The sequence below is a fragment of the Pleurodeles waltl genome, chromosome 4_1 (genome assembly GCF_031143425.1).
Source record: "Pleurodeles waltl isolate 20211129_DDA chromosome 4_1, aPleWal1.hap1.20221129, whole genome shotgun sequence".
Lineage (NCBI taxonomy): Eukaryota > Metazoa > Chordata > Amphibia > Caudata > Salamandridae > Pleurodeles > Pleurodeles waltl.
Genome location: NC_090442.1, coordinates 328,901,252 through 328,925,206, shown reverse-complemented (window position 1 = coordinate 328,925,206; position 23,955 = coordinate 328,901,252). Strand labels below are relative to the sequence as shown.

At 45.4% G+C, this 23,955-nt stretch overlaps 1 protein-coding gene across 1 annotated transcript in view; it reads left to right on the top strand.

Annotated features, from left to right (window-relative positions):
* The window catches only part of VWF (von Willebrand factor), a 1,017,342-nt gene that overhangs the window by 258,590 nt on the left and 734,797 nt on the right, over window positions 1–23,955 (top strand). Inside the window, exon 13 of the mRNA XM_069228440.1 lies at window positions 22,073–22,173. Within this exon, the coding sequence (XP_069084541.1) occupies window positions 22,073–22,173 (101 nt within the window). The remainder of the gene's footprint in view (window positions 1–22,072; window positions 22,174–23,955) is intronic.

The following is a 23,955-nucleotide window of genomic DNA, read 5'->3' as shown; positions in this document are numbered from 1 at the left end:
TAAATTTTTAAAGCAACTGAAACCCTTGAAGAAGATAAAGGATGGGAGGGTTTCAATGTAACTATTTGGGCAAGGAATGGGGAACTAGAGTAACGAAGATAACTGTAAGTAATTTAGACATTAACTCCTCATCTAACGATCCTCGTCCAATTCTTTATTATTGCAGATAGGCCAAAGCTTAAGGCCAATATTTATACTTTTTTAGCGCCGAATTTGCGTCATTTTTTGACGCAAAAGCATCGCAAAGTTACAAAATACAATTGTATTTTGTTAGTTTGCACCGATTTAGCATCAAAAAACGACGCAAATGCGGCGCTAAAAAAGTATAAATATGGGCCCAAATGTCTATCATGTGCTATGTTCACAAAGAAAACCACAATCCAGACAGGAAACATGCTGCAAGCTGAAATGGAAGTGTAATCATGCGCTTCATCCAATCAAATGAAAGCTTTAACGTTTCTTACACAACTGCTAATCTTTTTTTACATAAGTTCCGGTACCAAATTCTGTTGGATTTGTCAAACTACAACCACAAAAATATCCATGATAGAAACTCTACACCATTCTGCCTATGATGCCACTGTTCATGTGGTAGAGCGAGCCCAGCAGAACCTGGAAGACACCGTGCAACTCGGGAATATGCAAAAATGATTCCTTTATCTATCAATTTAAGTCGACAAGGTGCATCCTCTCTTCGCGGCCCTAAAGTTAACTGAAAGAAAATCCCCTTTCCTGAATTCTCTGTTCTTTGGAAACACATTTGTATAGCTCTCATCTTACCCTATCCAACATGTTGAACTAAGAATATTGCTGTGCAATTGGTTCAGGACGCAAAACTGGTAGAATTACTTTTTGATATTTATGAAAAGCTGAGTTTACCTTCACAATACAATTTGGCCCCAGCTTCAAAACCATGTTGTCAAAAATCATCAAAAAGAAAAGAATACACATCAAAGCACTCATCTCAACCAACCTTCTCAGTGTGATAAAAGCCACTAGGAGCACCACCATTAAAGACGAAAATTACTCTGACTCTTATTTCAAAGTTTCAAAAGGTGGCTTCTGTTAGGCTGCCAACACTAAATGTAATTTCCATGCTGGAAATACATTTCTGACTTTAGATCTTAACATTTCCAAAGCCTTGAAAAGTCTTGAAACCCAGCCTTCAATGACATAGTGTAGGAAGTTGGCTCTGTATGTGCTATTTCAAAGTAAGGAATAGCATGCACAGAGTCCAAGGGTTCCCCTTAGAGGTAAAATAGTGCTAAAAAGAGATAATACTAATGCTCTATTTTGTGGTAGTGTGGTCGAGCAGTAGGCTTATCCAAGGAGTAGTGTTAAGCATTTGTTGTACATACACATAGACAATAAATGAGGTACACACACTCAGAGACAAATCCAGCCAATAGGTTTTTGTATAGAAAAATATCTTTTCTTAGTTTATTTTAGGAACCACAGGTTCAAATTCTACATGTAATATCTCATTCGAAAGGTATTGCAGGTAAGTACTCTAGGAACTTCAAATCATCAAAATTGCATGTATACTTTTCAAGTTATTCACAAATAGCTGTTTTAAAAGTGGACACAGTGCAATTTTCACAGTTCCTAGGGGAGGTAAGTATTTGTTAGGTTAACCAGGTAAGTAAGACACTTACAGGGCTTAGTTCTTGGTCCAAGGTAGCCCACCGTTGGGGGTTCAGAGCAACCCCAAAGTCACCACACCAGCAGCTCAGGGCCGGTCAGGTGCAGAGTTCAAAGTGGTGCCCAAAACACATAGGCTAGAATGGAGAGAAGGGGGTGCCCCGGTTCCGGTCTGCTTGCAGGTAAGTACCCGCGTCTTCGGAGGGCAGACCAGGGGGGTTTTGTAGGGCACCGGGGGGGACACAAGTCCACACAGAAATTTCACCCTCAGCGGCGCAGGGGCGGCCGGGTGCAGTGTAGAAACAAGCGTCGGGTTCGCAATGTTAGTCTATGAGAGATCTCGGGATCTCTTCAGCGCTGCAGGCAGGCAAGGGGGGGGTTCCTCGGGGAAACCTCCACTTGATCAAGGGAGAGGGACTCCTGGGGGTCACTCCTCCAGTGAAAGTCCGGTCCTTCAGGTCCTGGGGGCTGCGGGTGCAGGGTCTCTCCCAGGCGTCGGGACTTTAGGTTCAAAGAGTCGCGGTCAGGGGAAGCCTCGGGATTCCCTCTGCAGGCGGCGCTGTGGGGGCTCAGGGGGGACAGGTTTTTGTACTCACAGTCTTAGAGTAGTCCTGGGGTCCCTCCTGAGGTGTTGGATCGCCACCAGCCGAGTCGGGGTCGCCGGGTGCAGTGTTGCAAGTCTCACGCTTCTTGCGGGGAGCTTGCAGGGTTCTTTCAAAGCTGCTGGAAACAAAGTTGCAGCCTTTCTTGGAGCAGGTCCGCTGTCCTCGGGAGTTTCTTGTCTTTTCGAAGCAGGGGCAGTCCTCAGGGGATGTCGAGGTCGCTGGTCCCTTTGGAAGGCGTCGCTGGAGCAGGATCTTTGGAAGGCAGGAGACAGGCCGGTGAGTTTCTGGAGCCAAGGCAGTTGTCGTCTTCTGGTCTTCCGCTGCAGGGGTTTTCAGCTGGGCAGTCCTTCTTCTTGTAGTTGCAGGAATCTAATTTTCTAGGGTTCAGGGTAGCCCTTAAATACTAAATTTAAGGGCGTGTTTAGGTCTGGGGGGTTAGTAGCCAATGGCTACTAGCCCTGAGGGTGGGTACACCCTCTTTGTGCCTCCTCCCAAGGGGAGGGGGTCACAATCCTAACCCTATTGGGGGAATCCTCCATCTGCAAGATGGAGGATTTCTAAAAGTCAGAGTCACCTCAGCTCAGGACACCTTAGGGGCTGTCCTGACTGGCCAGTGACTCCTCCTTGTTTTTCTCATTATTTTCTCCGGCCTTGCCGCCAAAAGTGGGGCCTGGCCGGAGGGGGCGGGCAACTCCACTAGCTGGAGTGTCCTGCTGGGTTGGCACAAAGGAGGTGAGCCTTTGAGGCTCACCGCCAGGTGTGACAATTCCTGCCTGGGGGAGGTGTTAGCATCTCCACCCAGTGCAGGCTTTGTTACTGGCCTCAGAGTGACAAAGGCACTCTCCCCATGGGGCCAGCAACATGTCTCGGTTTGTGGCAGGCTGCTAAAACTAGTCAGCCTACACAGATAGTCGGTTAAGTTTCAGGGGGCACCTCTAAGGTGCCCTCTGGGGTGTATTTTACAATAAAATGTACACTGGCATCAGTGTGCATTTATTGTGCTGAGAAGTTTGATACCAAACTTCCCAGTTTTCAGTGTAGCCATTATGGTGCTGTGGAGTTCGTGTTTGACAAACTCCCAGACCATATACTCTTATGGCTACCCTGCACTTACAATGTCTAAGGTTTTGTTTAGACACTGTAGGGGTACCATGCTCATGCACTGGTACCCTCACCTATGGTATAGTGCACCCTGCCTTAGGGCTGTAAGGCCTGCTAGAGGGGTGTCTTACCTATACTGCATAGGCAGTGAGAGGCTGGCATGGCACCCTGAGGGGAGTGCCATGTCGACTTACTCGTTTTGTCCTCACTAGCACACACAAGCTGGCAAGCAGGGTGTCTGTGCTGAGTGAGAGGTCTCCAGGGTGGCCTAAGACATGCTGCAGCCCTTAGAGACCTTCCTTGGCATCAGGGCCCTTGGTACTAGAAGTACCAGTTACAAGGGACTTATCTGGATGCCAGGGTCTGCCAATTGTGGATACAAAAGTACAGGTTAGGGAAAGAACACTGGTGCTGGGGCCTGGTTAGCAGGCTTCAGCACACTTTCAATTGTAAACATAGCATCAGCAAAGGCAAAAAGTCAGGGGGCAACCATGCCAAGGAGGCATTTCCTTACACAACCCCCCCCCAAACGAAAGAGGATGAGACTAACCTTTCCCAAGAGAGTCTTCATTTTCTAAGTGGAAGAACCTGGAAAGGCCATCTGCATTGGCATGGGCAGTCCCAGGTCTGTGTTCCACTATAAAGTCCATTCCCTGTAGGGAGATGGACCACCTCAACAGTTTAGGATTTTCACCTTTCATTTGCATCAGCCATTTGAGAGGTCTGTGGTCAGTTTGAACTAGGAAGTGAGTCCCAAAGAGGTATGGTCTCAGCTTCTTCAGGGACCAAACCACAGCAAAGGCCTCCCTCTCAATGGCACTCCAACGCTGCTCCCTGGGGAGTAACCTCCTGCTAATGAAAGCAACAGGCTGGTCAAGGCCATCATCATTTGTTTGGGACAAAACTGCCCCTATCCCATGTTCAGAGGCATCAGTCTGCACAATGAACTGCTTAGAATAATCTGGAGCTTTTAGAACTGGTGCTGAGCACATTGCCTGTTTCAGGGTGTCAAAGGCCTGTTGGCATTCCACAGTCCAGTTCACTTTCTTGGGCATTTTCTTGGAGGTGAGTTCAGTGAGGGCTGTCACAATGGATCCATATCCCTTCACAAACCTCCTGTAATACCCAGTCAAGCCAAGGAATGCCCTGACTTGAGTCTGGGTTTTTGGAGCTACCCAGTCCAGAATAGTCTGGATCTTGGGTTGGAGTGGCTGAACTTGGCCTCCACCTACAAGGTGGCCCAAGTAAACCACAATTCCCTGCCCTATCTGGCATTTGGATGCCTTGATAGAGAGGCCTGCAGATTGCAGAGCCTTCAAAACCTTCTTCAGGTGGACCAGGTGATCCTGCCAGGTGGAGCTAAAGACAGCAATATCATCAAGATAAGCTGTGCTAAAGGACTCCAAGCCAGCAAGGACTTGATTCACCAACCTTTGGAAGGTGGCAGGGGCATTCTTTAAACCAAAGGGCATAACAGTAAACTGATAATGCCCATCAGGTGTGGAGAATGCTGTTTTCTCTTTTGCTCCAGGTGCCATTTTTATTTGCCAGTACCCTGCTGTCAAGTCAAAGGTACTTAAGAATTTGGCAGCACCTAATTTGTCTATGAGCTCATCAGCTCTTGGAATTGGATGAGCATCTGTCTTGGTGACAGAATTGAGCCCTCTGTAGTCCACACAAAACCTCATCTCTTTCTTTCCATCTTTGGTGTGAGGTTTGGGGACTAAGACCACTGGGCTAGCCCAGGGGCTGTCAGAGCGCTCAATTACTCCCAATTCCAGCATCTTGTGGACTTCCACCTTGATGCTTTCCTTAACATGGTCAGATTGTCTAAAGATTTTGTTCTTGACAGGCATGCTGTCTCCTGTGTCCACATCATGGGTACACAGGTGTGTCTGACCAGGGGTTAAGGAGAAGAGTTCAGGAAACTGTTGTAGGACTCTCCTACAATCAGCTTGCTGTTGGCCAGAGAGGGTGTCTGAGTAGATCACTCCATCTACTGTGCCATCTTTTGGGTCTGATGACAGAAGATCAGGGAGAGGTTCACTCTCTGCCTCCTGATCCTCATCTGTTACCATCAACAGATTCACATCAGCCCTGTCATGGAAGAGCTTAAGGCGGTTCACATGGATCACCCTCTTGGGGCTCCTGCTTGTGCCCAGGTCCACCAGGTAGGTGACCTGACTCTTCCTTTCTAGCACTGGGTAAGGGCCACTCCATTTGTCCTGGAGTGCCCTGGGAGCCACAGGCTCCAGAACCCAGACTTTCTGCCCTGGTTGGAACTCAACCAGTGCAGCCTTTTGGTCATACCAAAACTTCTGGAGCTGTTGGCTGGCCTCAAGGTTTTTGGTTGCCTTTTCCATGTACTCTGCCATTCTAGAGCGAAGGCCAAGTACATAGTCCACTATGTCCTGTTTAGGCTCATGGAGAGGTCTCTCCCAGCCTTCTTTAATAAGGGCAAGTGGTCCCCTTACAGGATGACCAAACAGAAGTTCAAAGGGTGAGAATCCTACTCCCTTCTGTGGCACCTCTCTGTAAGCGAAAAGCAGACATGGCAAGAGGACATCCCATCTCCTTTTGAGTTTTTCTGGGAGCCCCATGATCATGCCTTTTAATGTCTTGTTGAATCTCTCAACCAAGCCATTAGTTTGTGGATGGTATGGTGTAGTGAATTTATAAGTCACTCCACACTCATTCCACATGTGCTTTAGGTATGCTGACATGAAGTTGGTACCTCTGTCAGACACCACCTCCTTAGGGAAACCCACTCTGGTAAAGATACCAATGAGGGCCTTGGCTACTGCAGGGGCAGTAGTCGACCTAAGGGGAATAGCTTCAGGATACCTGGTAGCATGATCCACTACTACCAGGATATACATATTTCCTGAGGCTGTGGGAGGTTCCAGTGGACCAACTATGTCCACACCCACTCTTTCAAAGGGAACCCCCACCACTGGAAGTGGAATGAGGGGGGCCTTTGGATGCCCACCTGTCTTACCACTGGCTTGACAGGTGGGGCAGGAGAGGCAAAACTCCTTAACCATGTTGGACATATTGGGCCAGTAGAAGTGGTAGACTAACCTCTCCCACGTCTTGGTTTGTCCCAAATGTCCAGCAAGGGGAATGTCATGGGCCAATGTTAGGATGAACTTCCTGAACAGCTGAGGCACTACCACTCTCCTAGTGGCACCAGGTTTGGGGTCTCTGGCCTCAGTGTACAGGAGTCCATCCTCCCAATAGACCCTATGGGTTCCATTTTTCTTGCCTTTGGACTCTTCAGCAGCTTGCTGCCTAAGGCCTTCAAGAGAGGGACAGGTTTCTTGTCCCTTACACAGCTCCTCCCTTGAGGGTCCCCCTGGGCCCAAGAGCTCAACCTGATAAGGTTCAAGCTCCAAAGGCTCAGTTCCCTCAGAGGGCAGAACTTCTTCCTGAGAAGAGAGGTTCCCTTTCTTTTGCTGTGTTGCAGTTGGTTTCCCAACTGACTTTCCTTTCCTCTTGGTAGGCTGGGCCATTCTTCCAGACTCCAGCTCTACTTGTTCACCCTGAGCCTTGCACTGTGCTCTTGTTTTCACACACACCAGTTCAGGGATACCCAGCATTGCTGCATGGGTTTTTAATTCTACCTCAGCCCATGCTGAGGACTCCAGGTCATTTCCAAGCAGACAGTCCACTGGGATATTTGAGGAGACCACCACCTGTTTCAGGCCATTGACCCCTCCCCATTCTAAAGTAACCATTGCCATGGGATGTACTTTTCTCTGATTGTCAGCGTTGGTGACTGTGTAAGTTTTTCCAGTCAGGTATTGGCCAGGGGAAACCAGTTTCTCTGTCACCATGGTGACACTGGCACCTGTATCCCTCAGGCCCTCTATTCTAGTCCCATTAATTAAGAGTTGCTGTCTGTATTTTTGCATGTTAGGCGGCCAGACAGCTAGTGTGGCTAAATCCACCCCACCCTCAGAAACTAGAGTAGCTTCAGTGTGGACCCTGATTTGCTCTGGGCACACTGTTGATCCCACTTGGAGACTAGCCATACCAGTGTTACCTGGATGGGAGTTTGGAGTGGAACCTTTCTTGGGACAGGCCTTGTCTCCAGTTTGGTGTCCATGCTGTTTACAGCTATGACACCAGGCCTTTTTGGGATCAAAGTTTTTACCCTTGTACCCATTGTTTTGTGAAGAGGCTCTGGGCCCACCCTCCTGAGCAGGTTTTTGGGGGCCTGTAGAAGACTCTTTACTATTTTTAGTTTTGGTTGTCTCATCACCCTTCCCCTGGGGAGTCTTTGTGACCCCTTTCTTTTGGTCACCCCCTGTTGAAGTCTTGGACACCCTTGTCTTGACCCAATGGTCCGCCTTCTTTCCCAATTCTTGGGGAGAAATTGGTCCTAGGTCTACCAGATGCTGATGCAGTTTATCATTGAAACAATTACTCAATAGGTGTTCTTTCACAAATAAATTGTACAGCCCATCATAATTACTTACACCACTGCCTTGAATCCAACCATCTAGTGTTTTCACTGAGTAGTCAACAAAGTCAACCCAGGTCTGGCTCGAGGATTTTTGAGCCCCCCTGAACCTAATCCTGTACTCCTCAGTGGAGAATCCAAAGCCCTCAATCAGGGTACCCTTCATGAGGTCATAAGATTCTGCATCTTTTCCAGAGAGTGTGAGGAGTCTATCCCTACACTTTCCAGTGAACATTTCCCAAAGGAGAGCACCCCAGTGAGATCTGTTCACTTTTCTGGTTACACAAGCCCTCTCAAAAGCTGTGAACCATTTGGTGATGTCATCACCATCTTCATATTTTGTCACAATCCCTTTGGGGATTTTTAACATGTCAGGAGAATCTCTGACCCTATTTATATTGCTGCCACCATTGATGGGTCCTAGGCCCATCTCTTGTCTTTCCCTTTCTATGGCTAGGAGCTGTCTCTCTAAAGCCAATCTTTTGGCCATCCTGGCTAACAGGAGGTCATCTTCACTGAGAGCATCCTCAGTGATTTCAGAAATGTGGGACCCTCCTGTGAGGGACTCACTATTTCTGACTAACACAGTTGGAGACAGGACTTGAGGGGTCCTGTTCTCCCTATTTAGGACTGGAGGAGGGACATTGGCCTCCAAGTCACTAATTTCTTCCTCTGTGATGTCATCATCAGAGGGGTTGGCTTTTTCAAACTCTGCCAACAGCTCCTGGAGCTGAATTTTGGTAGGTCTGGAGCCAATGGTTATTTTTTTGATATTACAGAGAGACCTTAGCTCCCTCATCTTAAGATGGAGGTAAGGTGTGGTGTCGAGTTCCACCACCTGCATCTCTGTATCAGACATTATTCTGCATTTCCTTACACATAGTCAATTCAAGGGAGAGCTCAACCTTTTATTGCAGCTCACTGTATTCTCTAGGTAGCTGCTGACCAGCCTTTGTCAGACCCTCCTGTAAGAACTAAAGAATGTTTTCTGGGGAACAATGAACAGGAGATAACTGTAGTAGCGGCTTGTGGGACGCGGAAGGATTGGGGCAGCGTGCAGCTGGAGGTAGAGGGGAATGAACATTAATTTAAAAAAACACACTTACTTTCACTCGCCCCTGTGTTGCTCCGCTCCTCTGTCGCAGGCTGCAGAGACAGGTCCCAAGCCTGCTCTGTGGTCAATCCTGATGCTACTCAGAGCAGCGTCAGGACTGGCTGGGAGCGCCCAGTTATGGCGCTCCCAGGCCGACTGGGAGCCTGTGCATGCTCTCTCAAGCCCGGAAACTGTGTTGCTGGGCTGAAGAGAGCCTACTAAACATGTGTGTTTGGCCGGCCAAAGACAGCTAGCCAAACACACTTGCACTCTGAGGGGGAGTGCTGTGCACTCCACATCAATGCTTGTCGCCCCCATGGCCCCACCCCTTTACAAGAAAACGGTAATAAACACAGTTTATTATTGTTTACTTTTAAAGGTTTTGCAGTTGCCGCTGCTGGCGAGGGGGGAGCAACGCTCCTCTGCCCTAACGGAGGAGCCACCCCTGGATAACTGATTTCTTTGACACCAATTACTAAACAAGACCCAGTGTTGATTATATAGCTTATTTTACTCTTCTTGAAGCCGTTATTGACTTGGATACTGTAGGAAGTTGGCTCTGTATGCACTATTTCAAAGTAAGGAATAGTATGCACAGAGTCCAAGGGTTCCCCTTAGAGGTAAGATAGTGGCAAAAAGAGATAATACTAATGCTCTATTTTGTGGTAGTGTGGTCGAGCAGTAGGCTTATCAAAGGAGTAGTGTTAAGCATTTGTTGTACATACACACAGGCAATAAATGAGGAACACACACTCAGAGACAAATCCAGCCAATAGGTTTTGTTATAGAAAAATATATTTTCTTAGTTTATTTTAAGAACCACAGGTTCAAATTCTACATGTAATATCTCATTTGAAAGGTATTGCAGGTAAGTACTTTTGGAACTTTGAATAATTACAGTAGCATATATACTTTTCACATAAAACACAAATAGCTGTTTTAAAAGTGGACACAGTGCAATTTTCACAGTTCCTGGGGGAGGTAAGTTATTGTTAGTTTTAGCAGGTAAGTAAATCACTTACAAGTCTCAGGTTTGGGTCCAAGGTAGCCCACCGTTGGGGGTTCAGAGCAACCCCAAAGTTACCACACCAGCAGCTCAGGGCTGGTCAGGTGCAGAGGTCAAAGAGGTGCCCAAAACACATAGGCTTCAATGGAGAGAAGGGGGTGCCCCGGTTCTGGTCTGCCAGCAGGTAAGTACCCGCGTCTTCGGAGGGCAGACCAGGGGGGTTTTGTAGGGCACCGGGGGGGACACAAGTCAGCACAAAAAGTACACCCTCAGCAGCACGGGGGCGGCCGGGTGATGGAGGATTTCTAAAAGTTAGAGTCACTTCAGCTCAGGACACCTTAGGGGCTGTCCTGACTGGCCAGTGACTCCTCCTTGTTATTCTCATTATTTTCTCCGGCCTTGCCGCCAAAAGTGGGGGCCGTGGCCAGAGGGGGCGGGCAACTCCACTAGCTGGAGTGTCCTGCGGTGCTGGCACAAAGGGGTGAGCCTTTGAGGCTCACCGCCAGGTGTGACAGCTCCTGCCTGGGGGAGGTGTTAGCATCTCCACCCAGTGCAGGCTTTGTTACTGGCCTCAGAGTGCCAAAGGCACTCTCCCCATGGGGCCAGCAACATGTCTCGGTTGTGGCAGGCTGCTGGAACCAGTCAGCCTACACAGATAGTCGGTTAAGGTTTCAGGGGGCACCTCTAAGGTGCCCTCTGGGGTGTATTTTACAATAAAATGTACACTGGCATCAGTGTGCATTTATTGTGCTGAGAAGTTTGATACCAAACTTCCCAGTTTTCAGTGTAGCCATTATGGTGCTGTGGAGTTCGTGTAAAACAGACTCCCAGACCATATACTCTTATGGCTACCCTGCACTTACAATGTCTAAGGTATTGCTTAGACACTGTAGGGGCACAGTGCTCATGCACTGGTGCCCTCACCTATGGTATAGTGCACCCTGCCTTAGGGCTGTAAGGCCTGCTAGAGGGGTGACTTATCTATACCTGCATAGGCAGTGAGAGGCTGGCATGGCACCCTGAGGGGAGTGCCATGTCGACTTACTCGTTTTGTTCTCACCAGCACACACAAGCTGGCAAGCAGTGTGTCTGTGCTGAGTGAGGGGTCTCCAGGGTGGCATAAGACATGCTGCAGCCCTTAGAGACCTTCCTTGGCATCAGGGCCCTTGGTACCTGGGGTACCATTTACAAGGGACTTATCTGGATGCCAGGGTGTGCCAATTGTGGATACAAAAGTACAGGTTAGGGAAAGAACACTGGTGCTGGGGCCTGGTTAGCAGGCCTCAGCACACTTTCAATTCAAAACATAGCATCAGCAAAGGCAAAAAGTCAGGGGGTAACCATGCCAAGGAGGCATTTCCTTACAGATACTGACAAAGAAAGACCCAATCTCCTAAGCCCCATCCTTTCAAAATTCAAACTGCCAGCCTAATACTTTGAAGTGATAGTAGAGTGACCGACTGTAGATCTAGTGGACATGTACCCAGGGTAAAGACTAAAGGCCACATGTCAGCTACCAGCATCTCCTTTATGATTGGAATCCACTCTCATCTTGGCCAATAAGGACAAAACTGTATTACTTTCATTTTCTCTATAAAGAATTTGGAGATTAGACAAGTGATTAGAAGAGTTGGAGGAAAGGCATACCACAGAGAATTGGGCCATTGACATGTCAAAGCATCTACTCTCATTGATAACCAATCTGCAAACCAAGATAAGAATTGGGGAAGTTGGGCTTTGTCTCATTCTGAAAATACGCTTGCTTCCGAAGGCCTCCTGCACATTTCCTGACACACCTGTTGGAGGGACACACCCTGTTTAATGAACCTGTTGCCACATTGTTCTTCCCTTGAATGGGGATTGTTCTTAGAGACATCAGTTTTTTCTCTGCTCATAATAGAATTCTTTGTTTTATACTGTTGAAGGACTGTGACTTGATTCCTAAGAGTCAATTCATTTCTGCCATTGTTTTAGAACGTTCTGTTCTTATAAGTACCACTGAGTCCTTGTTGCCTTTTGCAAAGGGTTGTGTTGCCTTCCATACTGTCATTAACTGTCATCAGTTGGAGGAATGGCCCTGTTCTACAGACATCCATTGACCCTAAGCTGCCTTTGAGCCCAGATCCACCCCCCATTCTAACTTGCTCACATCTGTCCTTCGAGCCAGTAGGGGTGAGGATTGGATCATACTCCATTCTCGCTGGATCCATTCAAATTGCTCTTCCTGGATTTTACTTGTTTGGAGTCTAGGCTTTAAAATCCTGCATGGCGGGTTTCCTATGTTAAAGAGTGTGCTGTACTACTGGACCCAAATACAAACTTGCCCAAGGTACTACAAATAAAGTAAAAATGTTAATGGGAAGATCTATACTTCACTAACATACCTTTTATCTATATATAATATATATATATATATAGATAGATATAGATGGCCAGTTGAAGGCTCAGGCTGAAACGCATTGCCATATCTGTTTAATAGCACTATGCACTTTGTACTCTACATGGAAAAAGAAAATAAATTACCTTTCGAGTTGATGGATGGTGCCAGGCGTCATTCCTGCCATGAGAAGCTGGTAAATATTGCCTCTCTGATGCTGTGTAATGATGTATAACCAAATATATATATATATGTATATATATGACTATATATACATATATATATATATTGAAAACAAGGAAATGGATTTAGATGTCATAATTCCTTGGACTCGAAGCTCCTCCTTGGCCACAATGTCTTTCCTCGGCAACAAACAAAACAGTCTAGGTCTCATCTTCAACCTCCTTAGCAACAGAAAAAACACTGTCCCCTTGTTTGTCTGTTTGGAACCAGACGCTAATATATTTTATTGTTTGAGATTGTTGTAGATTGACTTCCGGTAATTTATCACAAACCTAGATCTCTACAAACTGAATAGGTCTCCGCAAGTCTTTCACTGACTCATTTTGTGACTGAGGTGCAATTAGTAGTACTGTATATTTTAGGTAAGCCTGGTATTGTTTCAGGATTGGAACAAGGAAGCAGACCTTCTTCAATTAGGTTGATCTTAGTTCCCCACTGATACCAAAGGAATGCCTTGCTTCAGATTGATCATCTTAAAATTTTCTGATGTAAGACAGAATTTCAGATCATTTAGATGTATAACCAGCCTGTATTTGCCTGATGGCTTCTTCAGTTGGAAGACCCTCAAACACTTTTCTTTCAATTGAACTGGTACAATCACATTTTTGTACATCACAATCAATACATTTGCTTGTAAAACCCATTTTTGTTGGGATGCTGTGGAATATGAGTGGGTAGAAATCTTGAATCTGGAGACGTTGACTGAAAATCTGTTGAGTACCCATGGGATACCACTTGAATTACCCAATTTTCCATTCCCATAGTCCTCAACTACTGCTGAAATAGGGACAGTCATCCCCACTTTCATTAGAGAATTCTGGAGATCTGCATAGTCAGGGTCACTGCCTTTGATTCTTCATTGCATCCTGACCATATTTACCATTATTCTGTTGCCTGCGCTGAACGTGGCATTTGTTTGTTGAAGGATCAAATCTTTTCTGTCTTGATTGATCAAATGGATTTCTATTCTTGATATAATATTTTAAAGACTGAAAATGTTTTTTTGTTTTTAAATGGTTTATGAACTGCTTCTTCAGGTTCTTCCCCAAACATACTGTTGCCAGTAAATTGCATTTTCACCAGACACAGTTTCTGTGCTGCACTCACCTTTAAGCCTCAAGCCTCTCTAATATAGTTGACTTTGCTACCATTCTGCACCAGCCATAGAAGAAGCCTTCAAATGATCAAAAGTGATATCTGATAATTAATTTGCTTAGGTTTTCATAGCAGCTAAAAATGAGCCCACATCTTCACTCTTCTGAATTGCAGCAGACAGGGACTGAAAATCTTTGCCCAATAATTAATAAGTATGCTTGCTGTCATTGCCTGATTTAGACCTGAATAGATCCACTTCAACTGTAGCCTTTACCTTCTTATATACTAAGTCAGATATTAACATATCCTTTGACAAAATGGGTGCCTCACCAGACACATTTGCCAACTATAGGACTATGACCCACTTTTGAAGATGTTCCTTTTCACCTTTAGCCAATGGTTGGCGTCCATCCATAAATCTGGGTGAGGTATTCTTTTCAGGGTCTCTCAAATCCTTTTTTAAAACATCATCAAGGCAATCACTATTAGCAGCATAAAAATTGACTCATTTCTCACACTCTGTGTACTCATGCAACATTTGCCACCAATATCCAACAGGCAAGAACACTCTTGACTTATTTCTTAGTCTCTGAATGGACCTTGCCAATGGCAGTACTCATTTTATCCTGGATGTTCTAGACATTAACCTTCTCAGGCACTCAGCATATCTTCTTAAACGTGCAAATCAGTCCAGTGTACCACTATAAAACAAGATCCTTTGAAGATCGCTCCTTGAGTAAATAAAGGAACTCCACTGCAACGCAAGCCAATGTGCTGCTTAAATAGAGGAATCTTAAAAGAGTCTCCTAAACCAGGATGAAGCTCAATTTAGCAGTTCGCAACTCCTTCTAAACTGGGGCTGATGCACTCTGAGTTACTAGTCCCACTGGTGACGTCTGTGAAGCAGAGTGCGTTTTCATAGCAGAATCAGGTCCTAGGGGCTGGGACATCGCACCACATGCATACTCAAATAAGTGGGCCAACACTCTGCTTCAGGACAACAATTTAAATAAACACACTGGCCTCAGCCCTGTGTGCAAGATGGAAAACCAAGTCCTGGAGACGACAAAACAGATAGCGCAAGAGATTCCATTTCTCCTTACATAGTTAAGGAGGGGAGTGTTAGGACTAATAGCAGAGTTTGAAAAAAGACTCTTAGCGATGGGTGACTGATGGAAGGCAGCACCTCTGCACTGCAATAGAAAAGAATGGGATGTACAATGCTGGATGGGGGTGATAATGAGTATTTGCAAATGGTGTTTCCATTGGTGTGGCACTGGCACAGAAGTCTTGGAAGCCTTGATAGGACAACACATGCGACCAATTATGTCCGTAGTGCATGTAGTCATACATTAGTACTATTGACATTTAAAGGGAGCGTAATTGAAAAGTGTTTGGTTCCCCTTTGGGTTTTTTTTTGGGGGGGTGCTTATTATCTTTATTTCTTTTTAATAAAGCATGTGTATGTGCATACAATTAAATATGTGAGCTATTTTCATCTCTTTGGTTAATCCCATTGCTTTCTGCCCTTATTGTTAACATTCCCAGATTTCAGACATATGCATTTGACTTTCACCTTCAAAGCTTGCTCTTAAACCTGCAAGACAATGTGTTTAGGTCTGGTGCTAGTCAAGACCTTCTGATTTAAAAAAAAAATATATCTATATCTATCTATATATATACATCTATCTATATAGATATATACATATACACATATACATTTAATATACTTATTATACTTACTTCAAAAGGGTTTCAGCCAGCTGTCGTCATTCATTGGTCTGTTGTTGTGTCATTCACATTTTGCTTCTGGCCACTACTGCATACAACATGGGGAAGGGATTGGAGGTGTTGAGCCCAGCTCAGCCACTGGCTAACTTCACTTTGAATGACAGCATTTGCTCTTTGACAAGTAGCACATCAGCACACAAGGTAATTGTGTTTAGTGCCAGTGTTTATGCTTTTGCTTTATTACTTAAGTTTTGCCTTTGTGTTTAGAGTCTGATGTGAAAGCAGTCCACTTTCTACCAGCTCTTCTATTTTGAGCATACACCACATTCCAGCTTGATCAGTTCCTTTCTCATGTTTATGGTGTTGTAAATTATTTTTGGCGTGTCCTTTGTTTACCTGAGAAATGCTATTTTAAATAAATTGTATTTATTTGAAACTTTTCTTCATGAAGTTGTCATTTCTTTTTGTGCGCACAATGACATGCGTATATAACTGAATCCCCTTATATCATGCCCGTATGTATTTCAATGGAGCACTGCAGTTATGTTTGTAAACCAATCTTTTTGTCTGGCATGGGTGGCTTTCTTGTTTGCTTTCAGTGTTCTCATATGTCGTGCTTCTATAGGCATTTAACTATTATATTACTAATTGAAGCTCTGCTGTTTATCCCACTTTCTTGCATTGTCTACTTATCTGTCTATGTATACAGCCCTATCTGCCCAGTCACCCCAATCTTTCTATCCATACAACTTCATCTATCTACATATACACCCCTATCTGTCTGACTATCTAGCTACCTATCTGTCTATATTACTCTGTCTGGCTTTCTAACTCTATCTATCTATCTATCTATCTATCTATCTATCTATCTATCTATCTATCTATCTATCTATCTATCCCTCTATCTATCTATCGATCTATGTATCTGTCTATCTATCTATCTATTTATACAAGTATCTATCCATGTACACAAATCCATCTATCTATCTATCTATCTATCTATCTATCTATCTATCTATCTATCTATCTATCTATCTATCTATCTATCTATGCAACCCCCGCTATTGATCTTTACAACCCTCTCTATCTATCTGTCGTAGCAAATCTCTCTATTTGTAAGAAACTTTTATACAAATATTACACAAAAGCATTAGCACAAGCAAGAGGCTGGTAGCCAACGCCTGACCGTTTGGCTTTTTTAGGTCTTATATTAGCCCAGACCTTATGATTTCACTAACATTATATGTATAGCAAAGTTCCCTGTAGGGCTGTAAGGAAATGGCTCCCTGTTGCAATTACCCCCACTTTTTGCCTGATACTGATGCTGACTTGACTGAGAAGTGTGCTGGGACCCTGCTAAGCAGGCCCCAGCACCAGTGTTCTTTCACCTAAAATGTACCATTGTTTCCACAATTGGCACAACCCTGGCACCCAGGTAAATCCCTTGTAACTGGTACCCCTGGTACCAAGGGCCCTGATGCCAGGGAAGGTCTCTAAGGGCTGCAGCATGTCTTATGCCACCCTAGGGACCCCTCACTCAGCACAGACACACTGCTTGCCAGCTTGTGTGTGCTGGTGGGGAGAAAATGACTAAGTCAACATAGCACTCCCCTCAGGGTGCCACGCCAACCTCACACTGCCTATGGCATAGGTACGTCACCCCTCTAGCAGGCCTTACAGCCCTAAGGCATGGTGCACTTTACCACAGGTGAGGGCATAGGTGCATGAGCACTATGCCCCTTCTGTGTCTAAGCAAAACCTTAGACATTGTAAGTGCCGGGTAGCCATAAGAGTATATGGTCTGGGAGTCTGTCAAAAACGAACTCCACAGCTCCATAATGGCTACACTGAATACTGAGAAGTTTTGTATCAAACTTCTCAGAATAATAAACCCACACTGATGCCAGTGTTGCATTTATTAAAAAATGCACACAGAGGGCATCTTAGAGATGCCCCCTGTATTTTACCCAATTGTTCAGTGCAGGACTGACTGGTCTGTGCCAGCCTGCTGCTGAGAGATGAGTTTCTGACCCCATGTGGTGAGGGCCTTTGTGCTCTCTGAGGACAGAAACAAAAGCCTGCTCTGGGTGGAGGTGTTTCACACCTCCCCCCTGCAGGAACTGTAACACCTAGCAGTGAGCCTCAAAGGCTCAGGCTTCGTGTTACAATGCCCCAGGGCACTCCAGCTAGTGGAGATGCCCGCCCCCTGACACAGCCCCCACTTTTGGCGGCAAGTCCAGGGGAGATAATGAGAAAAACAAGGAGGAGTCACCCACCAGTCAGGACAGCCCCTAAGGTGTCCTGAGCTGAGGTGACCCCTGCCTTTAGAAATCCTCCATATTGATTTTGGAGGATTCCCCCAATAGGAATAGGGATGTGCCCCCCTCCCCTCAGGGAGGAGGCACAAAGAGGGTGTAGCCACCCTCAAGGACAGTAGCCATTGGCTACTGCCCTCCCAGACCTAAACACACCCCTAAATTCAGTATTTAGGGGCTCCCCAGAACCTAGGAAACTAGATTCCTGCATCCTAAGAAGAAGAGGACTCCTAAGCTGAAAAACCCTGCAGAGAAGACGGAGAAACCAACTGCTTTGGCCCCAGCTCTACCGGCCTGTCTCCCCCCTTATAAAGACACTGCTCCAGCGACGCTTTCCCCAGGGACCAGCGACCTCTGAAGCCTCAGAGGACTGCCCTGCATCTAGAGGGACCAAGAACTCCCGAGGACAGCGGCTCTGTTCACCAAAGACTGCAACTTTGCAACAAAGAAGCAACTTTGAAACAACACGCGTTTCCCGCCGGAAGCGTGAGACTTGGCACTCTGCATCTGACGCCCCCGGCTCGACTTGTGGAGAACAATCACTTCAGGGAGGACTCCCCGGCGACTGCACGACCATGAGTAGCAAGAGTTGACCCCCCTGAGCCCCCACAGCGACGCCTGCAGAGGGAATCCCGAGGCTCCCCCTGACCGCGACTGCCTGCTTCTAAGAACCCGACGCCTGGTAGGGACACTGCACCCGCAGCCCCCAGGACCTGAAGGATCCGACCTCCAGTGCAGGAGCGACCCCCAGGTGGCCCTCTCCCTTGCCCAGGTGGTGGCTACCCCAAGGAGCCCCCCACTTGCCGGCCTGCATCGCTGAAGAGATCCCTTGGTCTCCCATTGATTTCTATTACAAACCCGACGCTTGTTTGCACACTGCACCCGGCCGCCCCTGTGCCGCTGAGGGTGTACTTTCTGTGTGGACTTGTGTCCCCCCCGGTGCCCTACAAACCCCCCTGGTCTGCCCTCCGAAAACGCGGGTACTTACCTGCTGGCAGACTGGAACCGGGGCACCCCCTTCTCCATTGAAGCCTAAGCGTTTTGGGCACCACTTTGACCTCTGCACCTGACCGGCCCTGAGCTGCTGGTGTGGTAACTTTGGGGTTGCTCTGAACACCCAACAGTGGGCTACCTTGGACCCAAACTTGAACCCCGTAGGTGGTTTACTTACCTGCAAAAACTAACAAACTCTTACCCCCCCCCAGGAACTGTTGGAAATTGCACTGTCTAGTTTTAAAATAGCTATATGTCATTTATGTGAAAACTGTATATGCTATTTTGCTGATTCAAAGTTCCTAAAGTACCTACCTGCAATACCTTTCATTTGAAGTATTACATGTAAATCTTGAACCTGTGGTTCTTAAAATAAACTAAGAAAATATATTTTTCTATACAAAAACCTGTTGGCCTGGAATTGTCTCTGAGTGTGTGTTCCTCATTTATTGCCTGTGTGTGTACAACAAATGCTTAACACTGCCCTCTGATACGCCTACTGCTCGACCACACTACCACAAAATAGAGCATTAGAATTATCTCTTTTTGCCACAATCTTACCTCTAAGGGTAACCCTTGGACTCTGTGCATACTATTCCTTACTTTGAAATAGTGCATACAGAGCCAACTTCCTACAAGGGCTTTTAGCCAGACTTCTTCCATTAGTCCGTTGTTGTGTCATTCACATTTTTCATCCAGCCTCGACAGCATGCATCATGTGGCAGTATGTCTGCACACTTATGCCACTGCCTGACTTGCCTATGAGTTACAGCATGCTGCCTATTTCCAAAGAGCACATCTACACACAAAGTAGTCACCTTGTGTGTCATGTTCTGCTATGGTAATGCATGGTTTTATGAAACCAAAAACATATTTTTGCCTTTCACCAATTATATGTTTTAGACTTATGAGAGTCTGGATGCTTCCCCAGCAGTAAATCTTTGCAAAAACAATGACAAAACAAAACAAAAATGACCAAAGCCAAAAGGCTGGCAACCAACTTCAGACCTATTGACGTTGTCAATGCTTGTTTACATATGTATGAAATGTTTATAGCTACATAAATATATAGCACTGTTCTATTCGAACTATATAATTAGAAAAAGAGAGGAATTAGAAAAGAGCAATCAAAGGCACATGTTTCAGTAACAAATCTTTGCCAGCTCGAGGCCAGTTTCAAGCCTTGCTCACTTCTCCCTAACATGAATAATTCTAGCAGGGTAACGCCCTCAGCTTTAGTTAGCCTGGCACCATGCACTTGTCAGGGCACGAGACCCAGGAAAAACAAGGCTTCTCAGTCTGCATCTCACCACTTCCCGGTTCCCTCCTACCTCCGCGTCTCCTCACAAAGTAAAAAAAAAAAATGATTCCAGAATCCTTATCCCTTGCAAGCAAGCATGGATTCCACGGCCATCCTTCGTTTCACGACAGACATTTCCTCTTTCACTGATCCTTGCAGCCACGGTTTTGGCAGAGAATGCCATATAAGGTGGGGAAAACATGAGAGGTTTAGCAGCTTTCAAGCAATGCTGTGGACGGATTCCCCCCTAGCTAATTTTACTTTCCCTGGGCAGGCCACCAGCACGGCAAGGAGCAAAGAAATGTTTTTGTCGTGTCAACCTTGTCCATTAATTCATTCAACAACGTATTGGAGTGTGGTGGAAAGTGTACTTCACGCCATATATTTTTCCAATGTTTTTGACTCACTGCAGTTTTAGCACAGTAAATACATAATGTCTGTTTGTTTTCTAATCTGGAAAAAAGCATTTAAAGAATCTTGTTACCAGAGAAAGAGTTCATCAATTGTTCCATTTTAGGTTTAAAAAAATATCTCAGTTTAAGTTGTTTTCATTTCAGAGACAGTATTGTTGTGTGTTCCTAACTGTAAACCTCAGACGTTTGCAGTTGAAGACTGGAGATTTCGTTATGTGTGAAATCACATCCCTTAAAAACAGATGGACAGAAAACGAACATGTGGAGCAGTTTTGACAATTCTCTTTTATTCGGAATATCACATAGTTATTTTTCAAAAGTTCTTTTTTGTATCCAATATTGGTGTAATTAAAAAATGACAGAAAATAAAGAGGGTGGAGCCCCAGCTGCCCCGGTGCTCCCGGCTCTTCATTTGCCAACCCTGAGGCCAGGAGTCGCTAAGGCAGTGCCAGGGTAACATAGGGCATACCAGGAGTCACAGCTGCGACCCTGGAGACCCCTAAATGACTCCCATGCTCAAGCCCCCAGCCACTCTTAATGTGTGCCCTTGATTCTTCCTACCTTGTGACATAATACTTCCGCCTAAAAAACTTGAGATACCGGTTTTTGTATCCTTGTGCGACCTGCATGTTTCACACAAGTGAACTTTCACAAGTCAATTCATGGCTTTTGTAGTTCAACAGCACCACCCACAGGGACATTGTGGCAGCATCGTGCACTCCAAATTTCTGATGTATCAGCATACATCTTGGTTGCTGTGTGTCCTCCTGCTTCGTACATCTTAGATCTTGGAATCAAAAACAAATTTTGAAAACGTCTTTTTAATAAAGCTCACTGCGTTAGGTGCTCACTGCTAAGTGTGTGTGTGTATCTCGCCATTTCACCCTTGCAAGATCAATGAAATAAGTAGCAGGGCAGACTGGGTAAATGTTCAGTAGAAAGAACTCTAGGAATAAGTGGCATATAGAAACAAAACTTCATTACCATAAACGATGAGTTACTTTGTTCAATATGAACGCTTAGTGTCCATACTCACTGCTGGGATTTTCACAATTCAAAATAAAGCTCCAAGGAGCATATCTTAACTCAGTAGAAAGCGATTCTCATCTCTGATGCTTGAACAAAAGAATACAAATTAAATGGTGGGTGCAGCCAGTGGTTGAACAGCACTCAGGAGGGTCACGTTGAAAGTGTGTGCAATGCCATATAATTATCACACGTGTGACAGCCATGGTGGTGGGGCGGGCGTGTGGTGACACAACTGCTTCACTCGGAGAATGCCACCCCCCTCTCTTGGCCTCAAGATAAAGACATTGTGGGGGAAGGCCACCCATTTTCACCCCCGCCACTTATGCCCCTCTTGCCTGAGTCACGATGGGGGTGTTTGTTTATTGCTGACGAGATAGAAATAATTACAAATATTAAATAATAGGGATATATTGGATCAGAGCTTTTCATTGCAATTGTCATTGTCATGGGCTCTCTGGGAGCAGTTCAGGAGTGCACAGCATATCTCCACTGACTATTATGTTGCCCCAGTATGCCAACTACTGCACTGAGTTCTCATTTATGTCAGTTTACATAGATATTTTCAAGAAGTAGCTTATGGATCTCCCCTATTTGATGCAATTTTGGTGATCTTTTTGCAAGCGACAGGTATTTTTACACTCAAATATGCATTACTGCCGTTCCAGGTTTCCTTCGTATCCACACAACCGTGATGTCAGCGATCCGACTCAGCTACAGGGAGGATTTGCAGATTGATTGGGACGGCCATGGGAACTTCATGCTGAAGGTACGTGTGCACGTTGCTGTGGAGCTGACGTTCAGACACGGTGCCGCACCGTTGTTTGTCCATTGCACTTCCGCTTTCAAACATTTTGTTACTCGCAAGCAGCCACTAGTGACTCGGGCCTTTTCAGTTGCGTTTCACTTTAGCAAAGCACCCCCCTCCCTTGGATGTCTCCCCCCTCCAGTTACACACTCGTTATCTGTACGACCACACTCATTACTTATTCGGAAATATTTGCCTGACAAACCTTATTGATCCGTTCGAAGGTGTTTGTATGATCTATGATGTACGTCTGCAGTTCCAATTGGCTAAGGGAGAACTACCATCTTCTGCTGAAATATTCCGGAAGTGGATTTAGAATAGTAAATATGCCTCTCAGGCCATTTTGGGGAAAGTTATGCTGTCACGAAATATTCTAGGACTGGCTTGAGTATAGTACATTAGATGTCCCGATGTCTAGAAACTCTCTACTGTCCTTAGGGCGCACAAACTGCAACAAAATATATATACGGAGAGTGTCAAATGGCATGAGGCATTAGACAATAGACGAATTAGGGAAAAGCATGTGACTTTTCAGTTATTTGCTTACCATGTATTGAAAAGCCTGTGGTGGAAAACAGACGTAAAAGTTGACATTTAGTAAGGTGAACTTTTCGTGCATTTTTTTTTTTTTTAGCTCCCGGATGTTTTTCACTAGATTTTCATTGCTTTATGCTTTTGCGCGCAACATTTCTAATTAGTATATGTTTATTTTTGTGAAAATAGAAATGAAAAGTGATATGTTTGAATGGTCAGCGGAAGTCAGTAGTTCTCTTTGCACACGGTTCTGCAATTTAAAATCCTATGTCCCTCTTTCTTGATTGTGCAAATGCTTTTAAAATTCAAAAGCAGTGCTTAGATTTACAAGTTATGAAGGCTTCTAGTATATATACTTTTTAGGTTTCGCCTGTTCTGCGTGTATGTGCTTTCAATGAAAGCTATTGTAAATAAAAAAAGCTTAAAAACTGTCTTACAGCCCACCCCATACATACCTGTACTTACCATTGGTTGGCTCCCATGTCGCTTTCATCTCCTTGTTTCGGATTAGTCAGTGCCTCCTGCTGCTTTTACTTTCTCTTCAGTGCTTGCTGAGGTCCGGTTTTATGTGGAGCTTGGACCAAGTACAGCTTCCAGTCTCTGCAGCCAGTGCCCTTCCACTGGCCACAGCTTGTATAAGTACTTTTTTTTCTTTTTAATCAGGCATCCCTTAGAAGTGCCTGTGTTTGCAGGATCTAGCTATTGCTCTTAATCCCTCCAACCCCCTCTTCTGACCTTGTTGTTTGCCCTAACCTGCCCAACCCCTTCCGCTTCTGCCTTGTCATCCTTCCCACTCCTCTCACTTTTTGCTCCCTCTCGCCCCCACGTGCGTTGCACAATAAAGAGCTATGACGGCCAGCGCTGGCTGTGCCATAGCACTTTGTTTTACTTACTTTAAGCCATCTTTAAAAAACATTAACAGAGCCAAATAGCTCACGCAGAGCTATTTAACTTTGCTAATGTTTTTTTAACAGATAGCTCAGCAGCGCAAATAAAAAAACAAAGTACTTTTATAGGCATGGTTGAAATATTACATTGACAAGGCAATCCATCTATTTCAGCATTTTATGTCCATGAGTGTTTCCTCAAGAAAGTTGCTGTCTATGCAGATCGTGCAATGGTAACCCATCATCAGTGCGTATGCAGGCAAACATTCCGCTGCTTGTAGTTTTTTCCCACAAGTGTGCAGGATGCTTTTAAGCAAGCAGA